The sequence below is a fragment of the Macrobrachium nipponense genome, chromosome 28, assembly GCF_015104395.2.
Source record: "Macrobrachium nipponense isolate FS-2020 chromosome 28, ASM1510439v2, whole genome shotgun sequence".
Taxonomy (NCBI): domain Eukaryota; kingdom Metazoa; phylum Arthropoda; class Malacostraca; order Decapoda; family Palaemonidae; genus Macrobrachium; species Macrobrachium nipponense.
The window spans coordinates 64,760,761-64,783,721 of NC_087217.1; the positions used below are offsets into that span (position 1 = coordinate 64,760,761).

Here is a 22,961-nt window from a genome sequence, read left to right on the forward strand (position 1 = left end):
CAGTAACCCAGATTCATTCACATTTAACACACGAGTCAAGTTCCACTTATTGCATCACAAGACAAAAAATGGTGTCATGAAATTCAACCTCCTGACCCTGAGGTATACAGATTCCCCAGTAAATTTATTCTATGTTCAAACATCTGTAGTTTAAAAGAATTAATATATCTCACATCCTTCATTATTTGTAGCAGTAAGGAAGAGGAGTTGGCATTTACTTCATCATTTATCCGTCCACACTTTTCTGTCCGCCATTAGATCTTGAAACCGTCTGAGCCTAGAGGGCTGTAAATTGATACGTTGATCATCCACTCTCCAATCATCAAACATACAAAAATTGCAGCCCTCTAGCCTCAATAGTTCTTATTTTATTGAAGGCTAAATTTAGCCATAATTGTGCTTCTGGCAAACAATACAGGAGAGGCCACCACCGGGCCGTGTTTAGTTTCTGGACCGCGGCCCATGCAGCATCATACAGAGACCACCGAAAGATAGATCTATTTTCGATGGCCTTGATTATACGTTGTAGCGACTGCACAGAAAACTCGATAGCGCCGAAGAAACTTCGACGCGTTTTTTTTACTTTTTTTATGTTTTAATTTTGATTCCAGGAATTTTTATTCCGGTAATTTCATTCCCGGAATTTTGATTCCCAGTAATTTGATTCCCGGTATTGTTGATTCCCGGTGATTTGATTCCCGACTGACCATACCTAAAGAGTGTTTAAACCAAAGTAAACATAACAATAGTCTATTTACTAACAATTACTTCTAAGAGTTCTCAAAGAACTGGTGTCATATTTTGAAGCATATTGGGTGTGAAAGGGGTATAGAGGCAATTGACGAAGGCGAATATCACCTTTATATCCTATTGATATATGGAATGTACGTGAGAGAACTTTGCAAGATCATCCTCGCACCAATAATAATTTAGAAGGTTATCACTGTGCTTTAAAGGGTGTTGTTCAAGGTATTCATCCGAACATCTGGAAAGTTATTTCAGCATTGAAAAAAGAAGAGAACCTTGCCCAATTAAAAAACACTCAATTTGAAGCTGGTCATGATATTCCAAATAAGCGAAAGTACAAGAACTTAAACGAGCGATTGAAAAATATAGTTTTGCGGTATGATTCACAGAAAAAAAATGGACTTCTTAAAAGCAGTTGCAAGGATATTGCATTATTAAAACTAGTATTTCCCCTTTTCTTGCTTTTTATTGACTATTGTTTGTGTACAAAATTTTACTTTTAATTGTCAATAAAAAATTTTTTTTACTTAATTCTTTAATATACTAATATTTTATAACTATTTGGGAAGAATAAGCAAATAGACTATTTACATTAAAAAAAGTCATGGGTAGAAGAACTAAAAGTTTTCCGGGAGTTGTATGGTAATGAGCACTTCGGAATCAAACTTCCGGGAATGAACAATAATGGGAACCAACATACCGGGAATCAAAATTCGGGGAATGAAATTACCGAAACCAAAATTCCGGGAATCAACATACCTAGCAATGGTATTCGTGCTCTTAGCATTTATTTCCTAGTACACAGTTCTTGGAGGGCTGCATAATTCTCCGGAAATACCGTCTTTAAAACGTCGCCTCTTCTGCCCGGTTCTCACGCTACATCACTTTGCAGCTGCATTGGTCAGCTCATTTAATTAAAGACTATTTCATGTTTTTCTTTGTGCGAGCAATTAAAAGGATTTCCCTTAAACAGTGAGGCCAACAAAATTCGGGTAACAGCTGTTATCTAAGACTATAGCATTTCTTGGGGTAATTATCTTCATTATCTTTACAGTGTTTTGTTTATGATTTTCCGAGCATCCCTATGTATCCACAAAGGTGGATACATACCGGTTTAAAAGCTAAAATCCTTGGGGGTCACTATCTATTACAAGATAGATTATATTATCCTAGTAATGCAACTTAAGGCCCTCCTATACATTTCCTCTATCATTAATTACATTCATTATCTACTGAAATAATAATAAAATAATTAATAATAATAATAATAATAATAATAATAATAATAATAATAATAATAATAATAATAATAATAATAATAATAATAATAATAATAATAATAATGGACTCCTAAGGAGGCAGGATGCAACCCGGAACCCCACACTATAAATACCACCCAGTCGAATTGGAGGACTGTGATACAGCAAAAAAAAAAATAATAATAATAAAAAAAAAAAAAAATAATAATAATAATAATGGACTCCTAAGGAGGCAGGATGCAACCCGGAACCCCAACACTATAAATACCACCCAGTCGAATTGGAAGACTGTGATAGAGAAAAACAAAAAAAAAAAAAAAAAAAAAAAAAAAAATTACAAAATAAAAAAAAAAAAAAAAAATATAATAATAATAATAATAATCAATAAAAAAAATAATAATAATAATAATAATAGAGCATCAAGGAAATAGATTCCCTAATCCAAACTGTAAGGATTGTATCTGGGGACATCAGGATGGAGTTTGGAATAGAAAAATGCGCCTTAGTCAACATACAAAAAGGCAAAGTAACGAGAACTGAAGGGATAAAGCTACCAGATGGGAGCAACATCAAACACATAGATGAGACAGGATACAAATACCTGGGAATAATGGAAGGAGGGGATATAAACACCAAGAGATGAAGGACACGATCAGGAAAGAATATATGCAGAGACTCAAGGCGATACTCAAGTCAAAACTCAACGCCGGAAATATGATAAAAGCCATAAACACATGGGCAGTGCCAGTAATCAGATACAGCGCAGGAATAGTCGAATGGACGAAGGCAGAACTCCGCAGCATAGATCAGAAAACCAGGAAACATATGACAATACACAAAGCACTACACCCAAGAGCAAATACGGACAGACTATACATAACACGAAAGGAAGGAGGGAGAGGACTACTAAGTATAGAGGACTGCGTCAACATCGAAAACAGAGCACTGGGGCAATATCTGAAAACCAGTGAAGACGAGTGGCTAAAGAGTGCATGGAAGAAGGACTAATAAAAGTAGACGAAGGCCCAGAAATATACAGAGACAGGAGAAAGACAGACAGAACAGAGGACTGGCACAACAAACCAATGCACGGACAATACATGAGACAGACTAAAGAACTAGCCAGCGATGACACATGGCAATGGCTACAGAGGAGAGAGCTAAAGAAGGAAACTGAAGGAATGATAACAGCGGCACAAGATCAAGCCCTAAGAACCAGATATGTTCAAAGAACGATAGACGGAAATAACATCTCTCCCATATGTAGGAAGTGCAATACGAAAAATGAAACTATAAACCACATAGCAAGTGAATGCCCGGCACTTGCACAGAACCAGTACAAAAAGAGGCATGATTCAGTGGCAAAAGCCCTCCACTGGAGCCTGTGCAAGAAACATCAGCTACCTTGCTGTAATAAGTGGTACGAGCACCAACCTGAAGGAGTGATAGAAAACGATCAGGCAAAAATCCTCTGGGACTATGGTATCAGAAACGGATAGGGATGATACGTGCAAACAAAACAGACCAGACGTGACGTTGATTGACAAAGTCAAGAAGAAAAGTATCACTCATTGATGTCGCAATACCATGGGACAACCAGAGTTGAAGAGAAAGAGAGGGAAAAAATGGATAAGTATCAAGATCTGAAAATAGAAATAAGAAGGATATGGGATATGCCAGTGGAAATCGTACCCATAATCATAGGAGCACTAGGCACGATCCCAAGATCACTGAAAAGGAATCTAGAAAAACTAGAGGCTGAAGTAGCTCCAGGACTCATGCAGAAGAGTGTGATCCTAGAAACGGCACACATAGTAAGAAAAGTGATGGACTCCATAAGGAGGCAGGATGCAACCGGACCCCACACTATAAATACCACCCAGTCGAATTGGAGGACTGTGATAGAGCAAAAAAAAAAAAAAAAAAAAAAAAAATTATAATAATAATAATGATAATGCGCAGCTTTCCCGTCACAATTACGAATTCGAAATGGAACCTGTTCTTGTCATGTTACAAGCCAAACAAAATTTTCACTTCGCTGCCTATAGTAATTTCTGTTTATTAAATATAGTTCTCCCTTTCATTACAGAAATGTTCTTCATTTCTATAGCATTTCCTTCTGGAAGGTTTCCGCTTTACGTTTACAGAATGTCAACTTCTTGCATTCATAATTTTCAACAGGAAATCAATGAAATATATTTCAACAAGGAGTGCTCCGACCTCCAGCTTGCTCGGGGCGCATGCTAAAATATACAGTCAAGTAGAGCATTGCTTCACCATCGAAAATTGAAATAAATACGCTATATTTCACTAGTTGACTGAAAATTATTTTTGATACTGTTTAACATGTACATTATTTTTTACATTTTCATTCTAATAAATAAATCATAAATATCCTATCCTAATATTCCTGTAGCACCGCTTGTTCGAAACGGGCTGCTGGCTGAGTAAGGAAAGAAGTTGGTCTTTTTCTAAGCGTAAACGGCTTATCGAGCACATCTGTTAATTCCGTGTACTACCATAAATTAGGACAATGTAAGAAACACTCAGTGTTTCAGCAGCGTGAAAATCCGTATACGTCGATTCAAAAATTGTTTACGAAAAACTCTACTTCGTGGGCTCTGGAAAGCATAGTGGCCAGGAGGATACGGGATTGTCGCCGTGGTTGCAAGATTGCATCTGTGCTACGCCTTGCCACTTTGTATACGAGCAAGACTCGTGGCAAGAGCGAGAAAATCCGTGAATAGATCATTATTTCTATAGTGGGCAATAGTTTTTTTGGCAACACTCATCTTGCTGCAGCAAACAGAAGGCTATAGTGTCGAAACCTGAGGTAAAACAAACCATATAGTCTTTTTGTGTTTCCGCCATGGATAGATGTAGATCTAACAAATGAGCTATAGACTGGTTCATTATGCGGATGAATTACATACACTGAATTATTTGTAATGTAGAAACAATTGAAGACTGCCAAGCTAACAACCTAGTTCCAACAGCGCTGTGGAAGTGGCGATGAAACCTCTAAATAAAATAATAATAATAATAATAATAATAATAATAATAATAATAATAATAATAATAATAATAATAATAATAATAATGAAATTACTAAGAATGATAATGCAATCAAGGGGACGATTACAAATCCTGTTCGTCATCACCGATATCTCTCAAGCGTAGGATGGGTACTAATACCAATTAATATGTCATGGGCAAGTGGGCAGGGCCGCACTGAAGAGACGTTTTCCACATAAATTTCTCTTCAATGTAGGCGGAGCCTCATGACGCCATGACGTTATATAGTCACTATTGCGTTCAAAACCCTTATCTGGTTCTGACATAGGAAACTCACTTTTACTATGATAAGTGCAGCCAAAACTATTGAACTTCGGTACAAACTTGCCAAGTTTCACCTTTACCCGATGCTTTGAAAAAAGTTATTGCCGAAAACCTGCGTTCCATCGGCTCTTGAATCCCTTAGTAATGAGCTAGCAAGCATGACTATGTGCCATTAAAAAGTGACCTAGTAATCAAGGCATAGATTCCTTAATCATTAAGGATCAGATTCCCTAGTAATCAAGGATTAGATTCCTTAGTAATCAAGGATCAGAGTTCCTAGTAATCAAGGTTTAGATTCCTTGGTAATCAAGGATCAAATTCCTTAGCAATCAAGGTTTACATTCCCTAGCAATCAAAGCTCTGATTCCATATTAATCAAGGTCTAGATTCCGTAGTAATCAAGGAGACCAGATTCCCTAGTAATGAAGGATCAGATTCCCTATTAATCAAGGTCTAGATTCCCCAGTAATCAAGGATCAGATTCCCGAGTATTGAAGGTTCACATTCCCTAGTAATCAAGGACCAGATTCCCTAGTAATCAAGGACCAGATTCCCTAGTAATCAAGGACCAGATTCCCTAGTAATCAAGGTTTAGAGAGTCCCTAGTATTCAAGGTTCAGATTCCCTAGTAATCAAGGTTTCGATTCCCTAGTAATCAAGGTTCTGAGTCCATATAATCAATGTTTAGATTCCCTAGTATTCAAGGATCAGATTTCCCTAGTAATCAAGGCTCACATTCCCTATTAAAGGTTTAGATTCCTTGTACTCAAGGCTTAGTTACCCTAGAAATAAAGGTTCGGATATCCTAGTAATCAAGGATCAGATTCCTAGTAATCAAGGTTTAGATTCCCTAGTATCTCTGGTAATCAAGGATATAATTCCTAGTAATCGAAGTTTACATAACCAAGTAATCAAGGATCAGATTCCTTATCAATCAAGGTGTAGATTCCCTAGTAATCAAGATTCAGTTTCCCCAGTATTCAAGGATCAGATTCTCTGGTAATCAAGGATCAAATTCCCTAATAATCAAGGTTTAGATTCCCTAGTATTCGAGAATCAGATTCTCTAGTAATCAAGGTTTGGATTCCCTAGTAATGAAGGATCAGATTCCCTAGTAACCAAGGTTTAGCAACAGTAAAAACTGTTTTCACAAAATACAATAACTTTAGTATTAAATGTCGTTGCCCTCTCACAAAGGACCAGGTAAATTGAAGTTTTCATAATTTTGGCACAACGAGTAATATTAATCTTAAGTATCAATGATGAAAATTACTAACTACAGTGTCGCGGTTTACATTTGATTTATAAACAAAGGATATTATTGGTTACAAAACTGGCATGGGTCTAAGGGAAAGATTGCAGAAGAATAAACTTAGCACAGAAACAAACTCCTCCTGCCTCGACATAATCTTTGCAGTGCAATTCTCAACCTTATGGCAGAGGAAGCGCTTATTTGCTTGTGTTCGTTTCAGCTTTTTTATGTAGCCATTCTCATTATTTCCCTTGTACTTGCAAATTTAATAGGAAAACTTAAAAGAGTAACTCTCGTTCTCACGGGAAATATGAAAAAAAAGGTGCTGTTGTAGGTTATAGGCTTGCTAATTTAATAGGAAAACTTTAAAGAGTTACTCTCGTTCTCACGGGAAATATGAAAAAAAAAGTACGATTGTAGGTTATAGTAGGACTTGACATTCAATGTAAACCGAAGATCGCTTCATAAGGAAAGTCATTTTGAATAAATTAGTAGTAGTTGCGACCAGTGAAGGTTTGCTAGCCAAGTAACCTGGCTGTAGGATAAATGTTTCCATATGTTGCATATAAAAGTTACTTATATTCCCGCCAAAATGTGTTTAAAGCGGCAGTCTCGCTTGAGTAAGCATGGCGTCAACATCGTCAGGTGCATTGCTGCCCATCATGTTGTATTGGACTACGTGAATATACAACTATATTGCATATTGCTCGTGTTTGAGTATACCTTACACGGCTTACACTGGCCAAGAATTTAAAAGTACGAATAGTAATGATGTTACTGAAGCCGAACCAGTGGCTGTAGTGCCAATGCAAAATTAATGTCGATCAGAAGATAAATGAGTAATATACTAAATTCACGTTTTCTTACAAACAGGGAATATATAATCAAGAAACGCCAAGTAAAGTCTTCCAGGAAAACCCTCAATCTGTGAGAAAATTCAAAGTACAGGCACCCACGTTGGGTGAGGGGGTTATTTCCTGGGGGAAAAAAAAAGTGGTTCTCATCCAGGAGGGAATTCCCCCCTTGGGGGGAAATTAAAGACTTGGGGAAATTCCCCAATTGTGATCAAGGATTTTTAGTATTATATGCATATCATTAGGAATTTGGGCTCAAAAGGGTTGAGAACCACCACTGGTGTAGACGGCATATAGTACTGATGGCGTCAGCTGCATTGATTTCAGCTTTTATACTTTTCAAAAAGTGTCCCCCGTGGCCTCTTACTCAACAGTCAAAACGTCTTTAACTTTTACTATCAACCTTTCACTATGAACAAATCCTTCGAGTAACATTAGGTAACCAGTTCTCGCGGGAGGGGGGGGGGGGTGGGGGGGGGGGGGGGGAAAGGCTGGGGAGGGGTGTGGGTGGGTTTGTTGGTAATTCAACAGAAAGAGCAAAGCTCGGGCGTGTGGAAGAGGCCATATACACAATCAAAACTCACATCACAACATGGTAAATTTTGTAAAGTAGTTAAAACTGACCCAAGAGATATAATGATGTGGAGGGGAAAATCATAAATAAACCCTTATAAAAAAAAAAAAAAAAGCATAAATAAAACTTACAGCCCCGCAGAATCACTCAAATCACAGCATAGTAAATTTTGGAAAGCGGTTAAAACTGAACCAAGCTATATAATGATGTGGGAAAAAAAAATCATAAATAAAGTATAAACCCTTATATAAAAAAAGGCCATATGTGAAACTTACAGGGGCGAACCTCAGAATCTCGTCGGAAACCACACCCTGTAATCACCATCACACACCTGCAAGTCAAACTGCGAAATGATATTTTCGGAGACAGACAACTCGGACCAGCGAAGCGAGTGGCGGCGACTGGCGAAGCTTATTATGTAGTATAGATGTAGTATGTCGTTGTCTGTAACTCGGAAGGTGTCGAGCTCCTTCCGTGATAATATTATCCGCCAGTTACTCGCGTGAGACTGCCAGTTACCTATAGTGATTAACGAGGTTTCCCTCTCGCTCTCCTTTGTTACACTTACCTCTTGGTTATTATTCTCTCTCTCTCTCTCTCTCTCTCTCTCTCTCTCTCTCTCTCTCTCATTTATACCTTAAATATTATCACGGCTTTTCGCATTTTCTCCGTTAAATTGTGATCAGTCATGTGTCATTATTTGAGAACATAGCGGCATTGCCTTTAAGTATTAAGTACTTGATTCACATGTTCGTCAGTTACTTTACAAGGAATATTTTAATAGTTTATATATATATATATATATATATATATATATATATATATATATATATATATATATATATATATATATTTTATATATATATACCCTTGATCTGTATATATATATATATATATATATATATATATATATATATATATATATATATATATATGTAGTATATATATATATATTATATATATATATATATATATATATATATAGTATATATACATATATATATATATATATATATATATATATATATACATATACATATATATACATATATATCATAAGCCTTTATATTTGAAGGGGGAATCAACTGAAAATGGAGCCTTCTGGTTCCTCGGCAATTCCCTATATATATATATATATATATATATATATATATATATATATATATATATATATATATATATATATATTTATATACGTATATATATATACAATGTGTGTATGTATATATAAATTAGTAAATAATTTTACCTGTACGTGCGTTTGCGATTACAACTTTCAACTTTCTTGGAAAGATTCAGGATTTGATAAAAGGGTGAGACAACGGACTACATTACGCATTGGCAAAAAATTGTTTTGCATGTACTCTTGGAAACATGCGATAGAATAGAAACCCGTAGCCAGGGGGAGGAGTGGGGGTGGGGGTGAGGAAAGACGGATAAGTTACTGCTGAAGCGTTGAGAATGCGTGATCTGGCCTCCAGCTTTTCCCCTCACGCATAAAACGTTATATCCCTCACTTAAGGTAAATTAAAACTTGCTAAATTCTACGTTCAAATAGATGATTTTTTCACCTACTAAAATCAAAATAAATACACTATATTTTATATTATAAATTATTTTCTTGAATGGTTAACATGTACATTATTTATTCATTCATTTATTTATTTTTTACAATTTCATTCTAATAAATAAATCATAAATACCTTATCCTAAGATTCCTGTATCTTTAACTGGACATGAAACACCTTTTTCAGGCCTTTTTAAGCTCTCCCATAGACCTTCCCTACCCCCCCTCCAACAACAACAACAACAAGAACAACAACAACACCAACAACAAAGTATTTTGTAGGCTTACTCCCCGATAAGCAAAAACGCGGTAGGCTGATTGACGGTTGTTGCCCTTTATTTTTTTTTACTTGCGTATTTATACAGTGAATAAATTCCTGCATTTTGTATTCGTATGGAAGTTCATTATTTTTCTATTCATTTGCTTCTTGCCACACTTCTCTAAATTTTGCTTTCCTCTTTTTCATTCATGTATATTCTACTCGTTATGAATAATAATAATAATAATAATAATAATAATAATAATAATAATAATAATAATAATAATAATAATAATAATAATAATAATAATAATAATAATAAAGACGGTGCCGGTAGGTAATACGAAATGTTTAAAAAAAAAAATTCCCTACTAGTGAAGAGAAAATGAATGGGTCGTGGTGTTAGGTAGGAATCATTTCAATAATATAATAATGATAATCTGAAGAAGAAGAATATGACTAAAACTGCATAATCCAGAGATTAGTAAGAAAATGGAAGAAGGTAAACGATGGTGCAAAAACTTCTTAAAAAAAGTGAGGCTTTCTCCTAAGAACACAAAGGGATGCAAAATGATGAGCGTTGGTGTGTGTGTGTGTGTTTGGTTGTTTGTTTGTTTATGGAGCATTGGAGGCTATAGTGAGTAGTTGTTATTAGGCCGTTTATCACTGAAGCCAATCATCTTCGTTGTAGGGGAAGTGAATGAGCGCTGTAAAAATACAAACAATAAACAGAAGAAAGAAAATAATAATACTTATTTATACATATCCGCCCATTGCATCAATTTATACTTTAGACGACCAGTTTGACATTGAAGAAGACTGCATTGAAAATACCCACAGGATGTTACAGCAATTTGTGTTCCCGGGTCTTTCCACATGAAGGAAGTTTCTTCCGAACTCCTGTGGCAGACTGTGACTGATCTATTGCCACAGACTAATTTCTGTTCCTCCCCCTGAGAGAGATTAATCACCGAGGTGCATTTGAGCGCGTACATGTAAGGAAGACTATACTTGTGTGCACACGAGCGCTTCGGAAATATTCTTTTGAATTTTCAACACTGCGAGCTTATTACTCCTTGGATGACACGATGAAAGCGAAGAAGAAGAATTCTTCCACGAGTTGCCTTCAACATTGTTGTAATTCTCGTATCGTTCAGCCTGGATGATTTTTGCATTACTCCTGCTGCCTTTCTCGTTCTAGTCGCAATTTGCCTTATGTGTGTGTGTGTGTGTGTGTGTGTGTGTGTATGTGTATTTTACATAGACAAGGTTCAATGATGAATATAAAATAAATTCATGTTTATTGTTTCTTAAATATAAAATCAATTATAATTTATTTTTATTTGACTGTGAAATCAGTTCAATTCTATTTCATCTGAATGTACAATCAACAAAATATTATTTTGATCTCTTTGCAATCTACTAAAATTTATTTGTATTTAAATATAAAATCAAATATGATCAACCAAAACTAATTTTTATTTGAAATCAACCACAATTGATTTTATTTGAATAAAAGAACCAACGTAATTGATTTTTATCTAAATGTTAAATCAACTGAAATTTACTTGTGTTTAAATATGCCATATATACCTGATTTTTATTTGAATATGCGATCAAATAATTTTTTTATTATTCAAATATGCAATCAGCTAAAGTTTTTTTTTATTTGAATACGCAATCTACTAAGTTCTTTCTTATTCAAATAGGCAATCAGCTTTTAAAATTGAGTATTATTGAACTACTATGCAATCAACTAAGTTATTTTTATTCAAATATGCAATCAAATAAAATTGAGTATTATTCAAGTATGCAGTCAACCAAGTTTTTTCTTATTGAAATATGCAATAAGCTAAAATTGAGTATTATTTACCTAATATGCAACCAACTAAATATTTTTTCTTTCAAATATGCAATCAGCTAAAATCGAATATCATTCGACTATGCAATCAACTCGGACTGATCTTAATTGAAGCATGCAGTCTAATGCAGTTGATTTTTAGATGAATATAAAGCCAACTAACATTTATTTTCATCATTCGCAGAGACATGCCCCTCGCCTTTCAAGACAGTAGGAACAGCTTGTTACTATATTGTTGAGGAACCGCATGGTTGGTACGTGCAAAGAGCCCTTGTAACTCCCATTTCCAGCTAAAATACTCTTAGGTATTCACTTCTGCAGGAAACCGAACCACCGATGTGGGACACAGGAAGAGAGAGAGAGAGAGAGAGAGAGAGAGAGAGAGAGAGAGAGAGAGAGAGAGAGAGAGAGAGAAGGATGATTAGTGAATAAATAGTTGAAGATATTGAAAATTTTTAATAATGTTTAGCTATCGAAGTCGATGAGATATATATATATATTATATATATATATATATATATATATATATATATATATATATATATATATATATATCTCATCGACTTCGATAACTAAACATTATTCAGTACTTCAAACTATTCATTCATTTAATTATCCTTCTCTCTCTCTCTCTCCCACTCATCTCTCTCTCTCTCTCTCTCTCTCTCTCTCTCTCTCTCTCTCTCTTCTCTCGACTTCGATAACTAAGCATTACTAAAAGTTTTTTACAATCTTCAACTATTTATTCACTAATTATCCGTTTCTCTCTCTCTCTCTCTCTCTCTCTCTCTCTCTCTCTCTCTCTCTCTCTCTCCAAAATCCAAAATAAAGAAGAAACAAATAAAGAGAGAAATCAAGAAATATCAGGTAAAAGAGAAAAAGCAAACCACCAATGAGATATGCAGAGGTGTCAGCAAAAATTTCAAAGCATCAGCTCCGAAATTCTACTCAAGAGATAATAACTGTATTTATTATGCAAGAGGATATTGCAGAAACGGAGAAAATTGCAGATTCAGACACAAAATGAATAATTATGATGAAGGAAGATCAAATATTATGGAAAAGTTGGATTTTTAATGTCAGAATTTCTGGGAAATGAAAAAAAGAACAACATACCAGAACAGGAAAGAGACATGGGAAAATCCTTATTACTACCAGTATTAAATGAAGGAGAAAACACAAACAAACCATCATAGTGATGAAATGCGCAGGGTTTAGTTACGAGTAACTCAAAAAGAAAAATAGAGTACTTAGAAGAACTAACCCAAAATGAAAAGAAAATAGATATAATGAATATTAAGTGAAACCTGTGGTATTCCAAAGAGACTGGGAATGATGATCAAATAAAAGGTTCCAAACTTATAGATCAGATAGAAAAAATAGGAATCAAGGGGGAACCGCAATATATGGGAAAGACAAAAAAACAAGGAAAAAAATATATGAGAAATATAGTAATCAGAATGTGAACTAATAGCGGTAGAATTTGAATCTGAAAAAATTGATGAACATAGTAATATATAGACCTCCTAATACTAAAGAGTTTGACTTAATAATTGAAAAATTGGATGATATATGTAGAAATCACAAGGACTGGACTATTCTCCTATCTGGTGACTTCAACTTTCCTTTCGTAGAATGGAAAGAACGAATAGAGATTGTGGTTGTACTTATACATATAAAAAAGAGAGTAATAGTAGTGCAGAAGATAAGAGGCAATTTGAAAAAGCTATTAGATATGCTACTAGAATACAACATTCAACAAATAAAATCACCTGCCAACCAAGAAAGGAAAATACTTAGACCTAGTATTGTGAACGAGATGAATTATGTTAAAGAAATAATAGTTATAATGCGAGTTTTTATTTCAGACCATTAATGTCTAGAATTTAACAGTTCATTCCCAAAGCAAGTGAAAAAATAGAGATAAGCAAGAAATGAAAAAGTGGGAAGGATATGGAAAATACAACTTCTACAGTAAAAATATAAAATGGTCAGAAATTAATGAAGAATTAAACAAAGATTGGGATAACATTTTCGTAAGTGATGACATAAGGGTAAATACGGAGATATTATATATTGGATTGGAGAGTGGAAAAATATATACCGAGAAGAAAAGTAAACATCATTCATGCATACCAAGAGACAGAAGGATCTTGTTCCAGAAAATCAGAAAGTGGAAAAAAGGTCTTGCAAAAGAAAAAAAATGCATGGAAAGTTATAGAACTAAAAAGTAAGATAGAAAATGCAGAACAAAAGATTATTATACAATCAAAAGAAAATGAAAAAACGGGACTTGGAAGAAAAAACCCTATTAAATATCAAGCGAAAACCCCAAACTATTATACTCATATGCGAAGAAGATGAATAAAAGAAGATAGAAAATAGGCCCTCTGAGAATTGAAGGGAGATAACGAATGAAAAAAAAGGAAATTTGCAACATACTGGCAGAACGATATAAGAGAGAATTCACCCCTAGAATAGATAATGAAGATAATGATATAGAAGTAAGGGAAGAAAATAGTGAATATTTAGCTGACATAGAAATTAATGAAGCTGATATTGTGCAGGCAATTAATGAAATTAAAAATGGAGCTGCTGCAGGGCCGGATGGAGTCCCTGCTAATTTGTTAAAGAAAGTAGTTCATTCTATCGCAAAGCCACTTGCAATAATTATTAAGACAAAGTGTAGAATACAGGCAAGATTTATGATGAGCACAAATTAGCATATATCACCCTACTTTCAAAAGTGGATCAAGACTAGAGGCAAGTAATTATAGGCCTGTGAGTCTAACATCACATATTATGAAAGTGTATGAAAGGGTAATGAAGAAAAATATTATGAAACATTTAATAAAAAATAATTTGTTTAATATAGGACAACACGGTTTCGTACCCGGAAAAAGTACACAAACCCAACTGTTAGTCCACCGTGAGAACATATTCAAAAAATATGAAAAGCGGAAATGAAACAGATGTGGTTTGATTTAGACTTTGCAAAAGCAAAGTTTTGACAAAGTAGACCATAATATATTAGCAAAGAAAATTAGAAAACACATATCGTAGATAAAGTAGGAAGATGGTTAAAAGAATTTTTACACAACAGAAAACAGATAGTTATTGCAAACGATGAGAAATCGGATGAAACCAAGGTAATATCCGGTGCCACAAGGTACGGTGCTAGCTGCAATATTGTTTGTTATTATGATTGAAGACATAGACAGTAATGTTAAGGATTCGGTAATGAGTAGTTTCGCTGATGACACAAGAATAAGTAGAGAAATTACTTGTGATGAAGATAGGAACGCTCTACAAAGAGACCTTAACAAAGTATATGATTGGGCAGAGGTAAATAGGATGGTATTTAACTCTGATAAATTTGAATCAATAAATTATGGAGACAGAGAAGGAAAGCTATATGCATATAGGGGACCTAATAATGAGACAATCACAAATAAGGAAGCAGTTAAAGACCTTGGTGTGATGATGAATAGGAACATGTTATGCAATGATCAATTCTGTTGGCAAAATGTAAAGCAAAAATGGGAATGTTGTTACGGCACTTCAAAACAAGAAAGCTGACACATGATATGCTTTATAAACATATGTTCGTAGTCCACTTGAATATTGCAATATGGATATGGTACCCACACTATCAAAAGGATATTGCACAAATAGAGAGTGTACAAAGGTCCTTTACAGCTAGAAAAGAAGAAGTTAAGGACCTAGACTACTGGGAAAGACTACAATCCTTAAAATTATATAGTCTAGAAAGGAGAAGAGAACGCTACATGATAATTCAGGCATGGAAACAGATAGAAGGAATAACAGAAAATATCATGGAACTAAAAATATCAGAAAGAGCAAGCAGAGGTAGATTAATAGTGCCCAAAACTATACCAGGAAAAATAAGGAAAGCACACAGGACATTAATCCACTACGCACCAGCATCGATAATGCAGCGTCTATTCAATGCGTTGCCAGCTCATCTGAGGAATATATCAGGAGTGAGCGTAGATGTGTTTAAGAATAGCTCGACAAATATCTAAACTGCATCCCAGACCATCCAAGATTGGAAGATGCAAAAATATACCGGAAGATGTCTAGCACTCTCTGGTAGACATTAGAGGCGCCTCACACTGAGGGACCTGGGGCAACCCGAACGAACTGTAAGGTCTGTAAGGTAAGGTAAGGTCTCCCCTCGACTTCGATAACTAAACTTTACTAAAAATTTCCAGTATTTTCAACTAGTTTATTTACTAATTATCCTTTTCTCTCTCTCTCTCTCTCTCTCTCTCTCTCTCTCTCTCTCTCTCTCTCCTCTTTTCAGTATCTTCAACTGTTTATTCACTAATCATCCTTCCTCTCTCTCTCTTATATATATATATATATATATATATATATATATATATATATATATATATATATATATATATATATATATATATATATATATATATATATATATATATATATATATATATATATATAAAAGCGAATACCACAGGAAAATGATAGTCAGAAATCCAAGCGCCTTCGTCTTTACTCAGACATTGTCAAGGAGCGAATGAAATACAATTGGAGAGAAAGGTCTCAGGTACACAACAAGATCAAGAATACCAGATGCTTAATTGTCAAAAAGGTAAAAATTAAAAGAGATAATCCAGGATTATCGGATATCACACGGTCACAAACCTAAACAGATTTGACCCTAACCGAAATTACAAAGTATCTTTACAATCCAAAACATGTAAAAACTGAATATATTAATTTTGTTGCTTATATTTATCTACAACTTTTTTCATTATGAAAGCATCAAGTTTAAATAACCAAGACTTAAATTTAGAACATTTAATTTCTATTATTTGACTTGATGAAACAAGATTCAATGATATTCCTTTTAACTGTGTCATTACATGGGATTAAATCTCTCATATGTACGAATAATGCATTCGACATTTGCCCAGTTCTCACAGAATATTGGTGCTGTTTGAGACGTTGTGAAAGAGATTTACTGGTCTGTCCGTAATAAACTTCATCACACTTTTTGCAAGGAATTTCATATATGCAGCCTGGAAGATCTTTAGAAGAATTTTTGATTACTAAACTCTTGACATTAATATTACTGAAAACAACATTTATGTTAAAAAGCTTTAAAATTCTAGGAATATTTAAAAACCTTTCATCATAGGGTAATTTTAGAATGTTATGCTTACTAAATTCAAGTTTGTCATTAGTGAATAAAATGTTTTTCTAGCTCTTTTCCATGCCACATCTATCAGTCCTGTATTTGTTTACGTTTCAATGCAATATCATAAATAGTTTTAATTAGAGAGAGAGAAAAGGATAATTAGTGAATAAATAGTTGAAGATACTGAAAATTTTTAGTAACTTTTTTTTATCGAAGTCGATGAGAGAGAGAGAGAGAGAGAGAGAGATTGAAGAACGGAGAACAGAGAAGAGAGAGAGAGAGAGAGAGAGAGAAAAGGATAATTAGTAAATGAATAGTTGAAAATACTGCAAATTTTGAGTAATTTTTTGTTATCGAAGTCGATGAGAGAGAGACAGAGAAGAATAATTAGTGAATAAATAATTGAAGAAACTGAATATTTTTAGTAATGTTTAGTTATCGATGTCGAAAAGAGAGAGAGAGAGAGAGAGAGAGAGAGAGAGAGAGAGATAATTAGTAAATAAACAGTTGAAGATACTGAAATTTTTTAGTAATGTTTAGTTATCGAAGTCTCGAGGAGAGAGAGAGAGAGAGAGAGAGAGAGAGAGAGAGAGAGAGAGAGAGAGAGAGGATTCTAAATAGTTTGAAGAGAAAGAACACTAGATCTAAGACTTTGTAAGATATACATTTGAGGAAGACAAAAGGATACTGAACTGAAGACTTCAAATCAAAATGTTACCAACGAATAGTACCCACAGAGGATATAGATCAATCGCGAAATCTTAATAGACGAACCCTTATTCGTTTTACCTTTTCATAAACGAATCCTGATTCTAATTTTGAGTTTTACTAAATCTTAAAGAAACGCATTATTTTTCGTTTTACCTTTTCATAAACGAATCCTGATTCGTTTTCCCTTTTCATAAACGAATCTTGATTTGTTTTACTTTTTCATAAACGAATCTTGATTTGTTTTCCCTTTTCATAAACGAATCCTGATTCGTTTTCCCTTTTCATCAAATCAAATTTTCCTGATTTGTTTTCCCTTTTCATAAACGAATCCTGATTCGTTTTCCCTTTTCATAAACGAATCCTGATTTGTTTTCCCTTTTCATAAACGAATCTTGATTTGTTTTACTTTTTCATAAACGAATCTTGATTTGTTTTCCCTTTTCATAAACGAATCCTGATTCGTTTTCCCTTTTCATAAACGAATCCTGATTTGTTTTCCCTTTTCATAAACGAATCCTGATTCGTTTTCCCTTTTCATAAACGAATCCTGATTCGTTTTCCCTTTTCATAAACGAATCCTGATTCGATTTACCTTTTCATAAACGAATCCTGATTTGTTTTACCTTTTCATAAACGAATCCTGATTCGTTTTCCCTTTTCATAAACGAATCCTGATTCGTTTTCCCTTTTCATAAACGAATCCTGATTCGATTTACCTTTTCATAAACGAATCCTCATTCGTTTTCCCTTTTCATAAACGAATCCTGGTTCGTTTTCCCTTTTCATAAACGAATCCTGATTCGATTTACCTTTTCATAAACGAATTCTGGTTCGTTTTCCCTTTTCATAAACGAATCCTCATTCGTTTTCCCTTTTCATAAAGGAATCCTGGTTCGTTTTCCCTTTTCATAAACGAATCCTGATTCGTTTTCCCTTTTCATAAACGAATCCTGATTCGTTTTCCCTTTTCATAAACGAATCCTGATTAGTTTTCCCTTTTCATAAACGAATCCTGATTCGTTTTCCCTTTTCATAAACGAATTCTGATTCGCTTTTCCTTTTCATAAAGGAATCCTTATTTGTTTCCCCTTTTCATGAGTATGCCAATTCGTTTCGAAATGGGAAGAAAATATTGGCAAAGGGAGTAACTGAACATGTGTAACTACAATGAAATCGTCTTTCTGGGAAATTTTTTTTTATCTTTAATTAGTCTGTCTTTCTGGGAACTTTTTTTTTTATCTTTAATTAGTCTGTCTTTCTGGGAACTTTTTTTTTTATCTTTAATTAGTCTGTCTTTCTGGGAACTTGTTTTTACCTTTAATTAGTCTGTCTTTCTGGGAACTTGGTTTTTATCTTTAATTAGTCTGTCTTTCTGGGAACTTGTTTTTATCTTTAATTAGTCTGTCTCTCTGAGAACTTTTTTTATCTTTAATTAGTCTGTGTTTCTGAGAACCTTTTTTTACCTTTAATTAGTCTGCTTTCTGGAATTTTTTTATCTTTCATTATTCTGTCTTTCTGGGAACTTTCTTTTCATGTTTGATTAGTCTGTCTTTCTAGGAACTTTTTTTAACCTTTCATTAGTCTGTCTTTCTGGGAACTTTATTTTATCTGTAATTAGTCTGTCTTTCTGGATTTTTTTAAAACTTTTCTTAGTCTGTTCTTTCTGGGAACTTTTTTTAATCTTTCATTAGTCTGTCTTTCTGGGAACTTTATTTTATCTTTAATTAGTCTGTCTTTCTGGATTTCAAAAATCTTTCATTAGTCTGTCTTTCTGGGAACTTTCTTTTCATGTTTGATTAGTCTGCCTTTCTGGGAACTTTTTTTAATCTTTCATTAGTCTGTCTTTCTGGGAACTTTCTTTTCATGTTTGATTAGTCTGTCTTTCTGGGACTTTTTTTTATCTTTACTTAGTCTGTCTTTTTGGGAACGTTTTTTTATCTTTAATTAGCTGTCTTTCTGGGAACTTTTTTTTATCTTTCATTAGTCTGTCTTTCTGGAAATTTTTTTTTGTTTAATTAGTCTGCATTTCTGGGAACTTTTTTTTATCTTTAATTAGTCTATCTTTCTGGGAACATTTTTTTTTATCTTTAATTAGTCTGTATTTCTGGGAACTTTCCTTTTATCTTTAATTAGTCTGTCTTTCTGGGAACTTTCCTTTTATCTTTAATTAGTCTGTCTTTCTGGGAACATTTTTTTATCTTTAATTAGTCTGTCTTTCTGGGAACTTTCCTTTTATCTTTAATTAGTCTGTCTTTCTGGGAACTTTCCTTTTATCTTTAATTAGGTTGTCTTTCTGGGAACTTTTTTTTATCTTTAATTAGTCTATCTTTCTGGGAACATTTTTTTTTATCTTTAATTAGTCTGTCTTTCTGGGACCTTTTTTTATCTTTAATTAGTCTGTCTTTCTGGGAACATTTTTTTTATCTTTAATTAGTCTGTCATTCTGGGAATATTTTTTTATCTTTAATTATTCTGTCTTATTGGGAACTTTTTAATATCTTTCATTAGTCTATCTTTCTGGGAACATTTTTTTTTATCTTTAATTAGTCTGTCTTTCTGGGAACATTTTTTTATCTTTAATTAGTTTGTCTTACTGGGAACTTTCATTTTATCTTTAATTAGTCTGTCTTTCTGGGAACTTTCCTTTTATCTTTAATTAGGTTGTCTTTCTGGGAACTTTTTTTCTTTAATTAGTCTGCCTTTCTGGGAACTTTTTTTTATCTTTAATTAGTCTATCTTTCTGGGAACATTTTTTTTATCTTTAATTAGTCTGTCTTTCTGGGACTTTTTTTTATCTTTAATTAGTCTGTCTTTCTGGGAAAATTTTTTTTATCTTTAATTAGTCTGTCTTTCAGGAAACTTTTTTATCTTTAATTATTCAGTCTTTCTGGGAACTTTCCTTTTATCTTTAATTCGTCGGTCTTTCTGGGAACTTTCCTTTTATCTTTAATTAGTCTGTCTCTCTGGGAACTTTTATTTTTTATATGTAATTAGTATGTCTTTCTGGGAACTTTTTTTCTTTAATTAGTCTACCTTTCTGGGAAATTTTTTTTTATCTTTAATTAGAGTATCTTTCTGGGAACTTTTTTTGTTTTTTTTATCTTTAATTAGTCTGTCTTTCTGGGAAATAGGCGTAACAGCCGTCCTTAGTATCGTAAGTAGCACAATGTGACTAAGGCCCTAGTCGCGCTGCTCATCAATCTTTCCAAGGCAGCTCCTTGTGAGTAGATCATGGATCTAAACCGAACATCTCTGATCGGAAGTGACTTGATTTATGGGTGTTTGGTGAAACCACAAGGAAAGAGTCTGACTGGAAAGCGGAGGAGCAGCAGCAATCTTTCCCAGTATCTTGATTGAAATTGTAAGTGATTCGTGGATTCATCTGCAAGAATTTATTAATGATTCCTCCCTGGACGGATGAGTATTATCCCATTTACGCCACGCCTAAATCATTCACGCCCCCCCCCCCCCCCCCCCCCCCCGTCCTCTCACTCCCCCCCCCCCCCCCCCTCTCTCTCCTCTCTCTCTCGTCTCTCTCTCTCTCTCTCTCTATCATTACAACTTCAATCCAGACCGGACAACTATAAACCAGGTACACCGTTTCACCGTTTAGTTCAGCAGAGGTGTAGTGATTTTTTTTTTAACAAGCGTATACACGTACCGATTCTCGTTTTTGTGGATCATCAATCATATATATATATATATATATGCAAGAATGTTTTTCATGTCCATTGCCTGTGCATCTTCAAGCAAAGAGAAAAATCTTATTACGATTTACTTTATGCTCTGTCAGGGACGAAGCCCGGGTCATATGTCAAGAGAGTGGACGCAGCTTAGGCCAAGACGCTGACCTGGCTATTGTTGCCACATGTGACCAGCATGGTAAACTCTGGCACCATATTTTGATTAACCGTGAGTTTCGCTCATTTTGCTTGATTGGCAACTTGTAGTTAGCTACAAGTTGCCAGCTTTCTTGGTCTGTGTTATTCTTAGTCCATATGAGGACTTCTTGTATAGATGTTTATTTACAAAGATGAGTGTTCCATGTCAAGGTGGCTGCAATAATAATATAACTGTTCATCACTATAGCGTTTGCTATGACAGGGATTCTTTCACTTCTATTGTTTATCTGTAACTTATTGTTGTTGTTTTTTTCCGGTGGGGGTTTTTTCCTTTTGATACTCTATAAGCTATATTTTTTATTTGGCGTCTCTCTCTAGATATTTCTCTCAGTAATCGATATCGCTGCTACCTCTTTCGGTTGAAGCCAATTAATTCTCTCTCTCTCTCTCTCTCTCTCTCTCTCTCTCTCTCTCTCTCTCTCAAACACACACGGGCACCCGTGTCCAAAGACGTAATTTTCTCTCTCTTTCACTTTCTAGTATGCTAAACAAAGTAGTTTAATCTCTTAGTTGACTTTATATGAGGCAAAGGGAATCAAAAGCCCCGGTCCGTTTGCAACCTCTCTCTCTCTCTCTCTCTCTCTCTCTCTCTCTCTCTCTCTCTCTCTCTCTCTCTCTCTCTCTCTCCGTTTAAAACCCACAGTGCCTCAGCGGTAAAGTGAACACATGATCCTGAACGTATTATTATTATTATTATTATTATTATTATTATTATTATTCAGCAGATGAAGCCTATTCATGTGGAACAAACCACAGTGGCCAATGACTTGAAATTCATTAGGAAATAAGAGAAGGCAAAGGGAAATACCGAAAGAAGAGATCTTACTTATCTATAAGAGAAAACAAATTAATAAAAAGATAAAAATTTATTCAAATGCCAGAAGTTCTCAGCAAATCTTGTAGCGACATGGTTGCTCGCCCATGCTCGTCCCTACCGTGGTTGCTGTCCACCACAGTTGTGTAATTACTAGATACACAACTCGCCGGGTAGGTTAACAGAACCAAAATGACTTTTTAAAAGAACCGCCCCAAATACCCTCTGGGGTCTCTTGCTGTACTGGGCCAAATGTGTGTGAGCGTTTGTACGTATGTGTGTTCGTTCGGGTGTTTACGTGTGTGTTTGTTGAACACCAGTAAGCAGTAAATGCTCCTCGCTGTCGAATCTCAGTTCCAGAGGTCCAATCATTCCTCACATTGTTGGACTGAGGTGGTGCACTGTAGGCACTACTTAAGGTTCTTTGCAGGATGCCTTCGGCTCTTAGCTGAGACCCCCTTCGATTCCTTTTACTGTACTTCCTTCCATATTCTCTTCCATATTCTCTTACTGTCCACCCTTTCGTAACAATTGCTACAACTTTCAAACCTTTCCAACGTCAGTTTCCGTTTCAGCGCTGAATGGCCTTAGTTGCCACAGTGCTTGGCATGTTTGCCAAAAATCTGTAAATCAA

General features: G+C 34.5%; 1 protein-coding gene across 1 annotated transcript in view; it reads left to right on the plus strand.

The window, feature by feature from the left end:
- The window catches only part of LOC135201834 (C-type lectin domain family 17, member A-like), a 53,058-nt gene that overhangs the window by 29,059 nt on the left and 1,038 nt on the right, over positions 1-22,961 (plus strand). The window contains exons 4-5 of the mRNA XM_064231112.1: positions 11,897-11,966; positions 21,405-21,523. Coding sequence (XP_064087182.1) covers positions 11,897-11,966; positions 21,405-21,523 — 189 coding nt within the window. The remainder of the gene's footprint in view (positions 1-11,896; positions 11,967-21,404; positions 21,524-22,961) is intronic.